The 1,184-nt window shown below is 74.2% G+C and overlaps 1 protein-coding gene across 1 annotated transcript; it reads left to right on the forward strand.

The window, feature by feature from the left end:
- On the forward strand, positions 1-1,164 carry EMIHUDRAFT_460033 (hypothetical protein; the record flags this gene model as incomplete). The annotated part of the gene is made up of 4 exons (XM_005760183.1): positions 1-316; positions 470-754; positions 975-1,036; positions 1,110-1,164. The coding sequence occupies exons 1-4, from the start codon at positions 26-28 to the stop codon at positions 1,162-1,164; spliced, it is 693 nt and encodes a 230-aa protein (XP_005760240.1). The 5' UTR covers positions 1-25.
- Between the last annotated feature and the right edge of the window lie 20 nt (positions 1,165-1,184).

Below are 1,184 nucleotides of genomic sequence, written 5' to 3' on the forward strand. Positions count from 1 at the left end.
CTCCTTGGGGCTTCTGGCTGCTGCTATGCCCTCGCTGATCCCTTGGGACGACGCGCCGCCCGCTGCCTCGGCGGAGGGCCACCCGGTCCTCGTCGCGGGCGCCGCTGCGCAGGAGGCGAAGGAGATATCGTGGGGCGGTGCCGTCGGGCTCGCCTCGCTCATCGGTCAGACCCTCCACGCCGGCTCCGAGCTTCAGGATGCGGCGACGCCGTCCTACTCGACGGCGCTTGGCGTCGAAGGAACGGCCGCCACCCTCCTCGACGACGGCGTGTCGGGCATGCTGCTGCACCGCGTCGAGGCGGCCGCGACGAGCATCGTGCCTGAGCCGCCAGCGCCTCCGCCGAGCCCGCCATCTCCGCCGCCGCCGGCGCCGCCGCCTCCGCCGCCGGAGCCACCAGCACTGCCATCGCCGCCACCCTCTCCGCCCGCGCCTCCGCCTGCGTGCAACGGCCTCGCCTCCCTGGCCAAGGTCTCGCTCGGCGCGTGCGCGTCCCTCTCGCTCGTGCCTGCAAACGAGCGGTCAAAGCTCGGTGCCGACGCCGTCACCATGCTAGCCGTCTCGCTGGCGGAGGCGCCGGGCTTCCGCGAGCTCAATCTCGCCGGCAACTCCATCGGCGACGCCGGCGCCGCCTCCGTCGCCGCCCTCCTCGCCAAGCCCTCGTCGATCGAGCGCGTCTCGCTCGCGAGCAATGCTATCGGAGACCGGGGCGCGAATGCGGTCGCCGACGCGGCGATGAAGGGCGGCGCGCCGCTCGTCCACCTCGACATGAGCGGCAACCGAATCTCCGACGCCGCCCTCGCCCGCCTCGCCGCCGCCCTCGCCGCCCGCCCTACCCCGCTCTGCCCATCGGCTGCGGAGGCAGCAGTCTTCACCTCGTGCCCCACGCCGGGCGAGGCGGCGGGCGGCGCGGGCGGGGGCGAGGTAGGTGGGGGCGCGTTCGGCGCTCTGCTCATCGGCGGCGCCCCCGCCGGAGGCGCCACGCACGGCGGCACTACACCGGCTCAGACGGCGCCCTGGTTGGGGCCAGCCGCTGCGGTGGCCGGCGGCCGCCACCCGCTGATAAGTTCGGGCCGATTGTGCCGGCGGGCACCTGTCGAGATATGGACAGGCCTGCCGGCGATGACCAGCACGGCTCCGGAATTGCTCTCGTGTACCGCCTTTAGCTGCATGCCCGACTCGTGCT

The sequence above is a fragment of the Emiliania huxleyi genome, assembly GCF_000372725.1.
Source record: "Emiliania huxleyi CCMP1516 unplaced genomic scaffold EMIHUscaffold_774, whole genome shotgun sequence".
NCBI lineage: Eukaryota > Haptophyta > Isochrysidales > Noelaerhabdaceae > Emiliania > Emiliania huxleyi.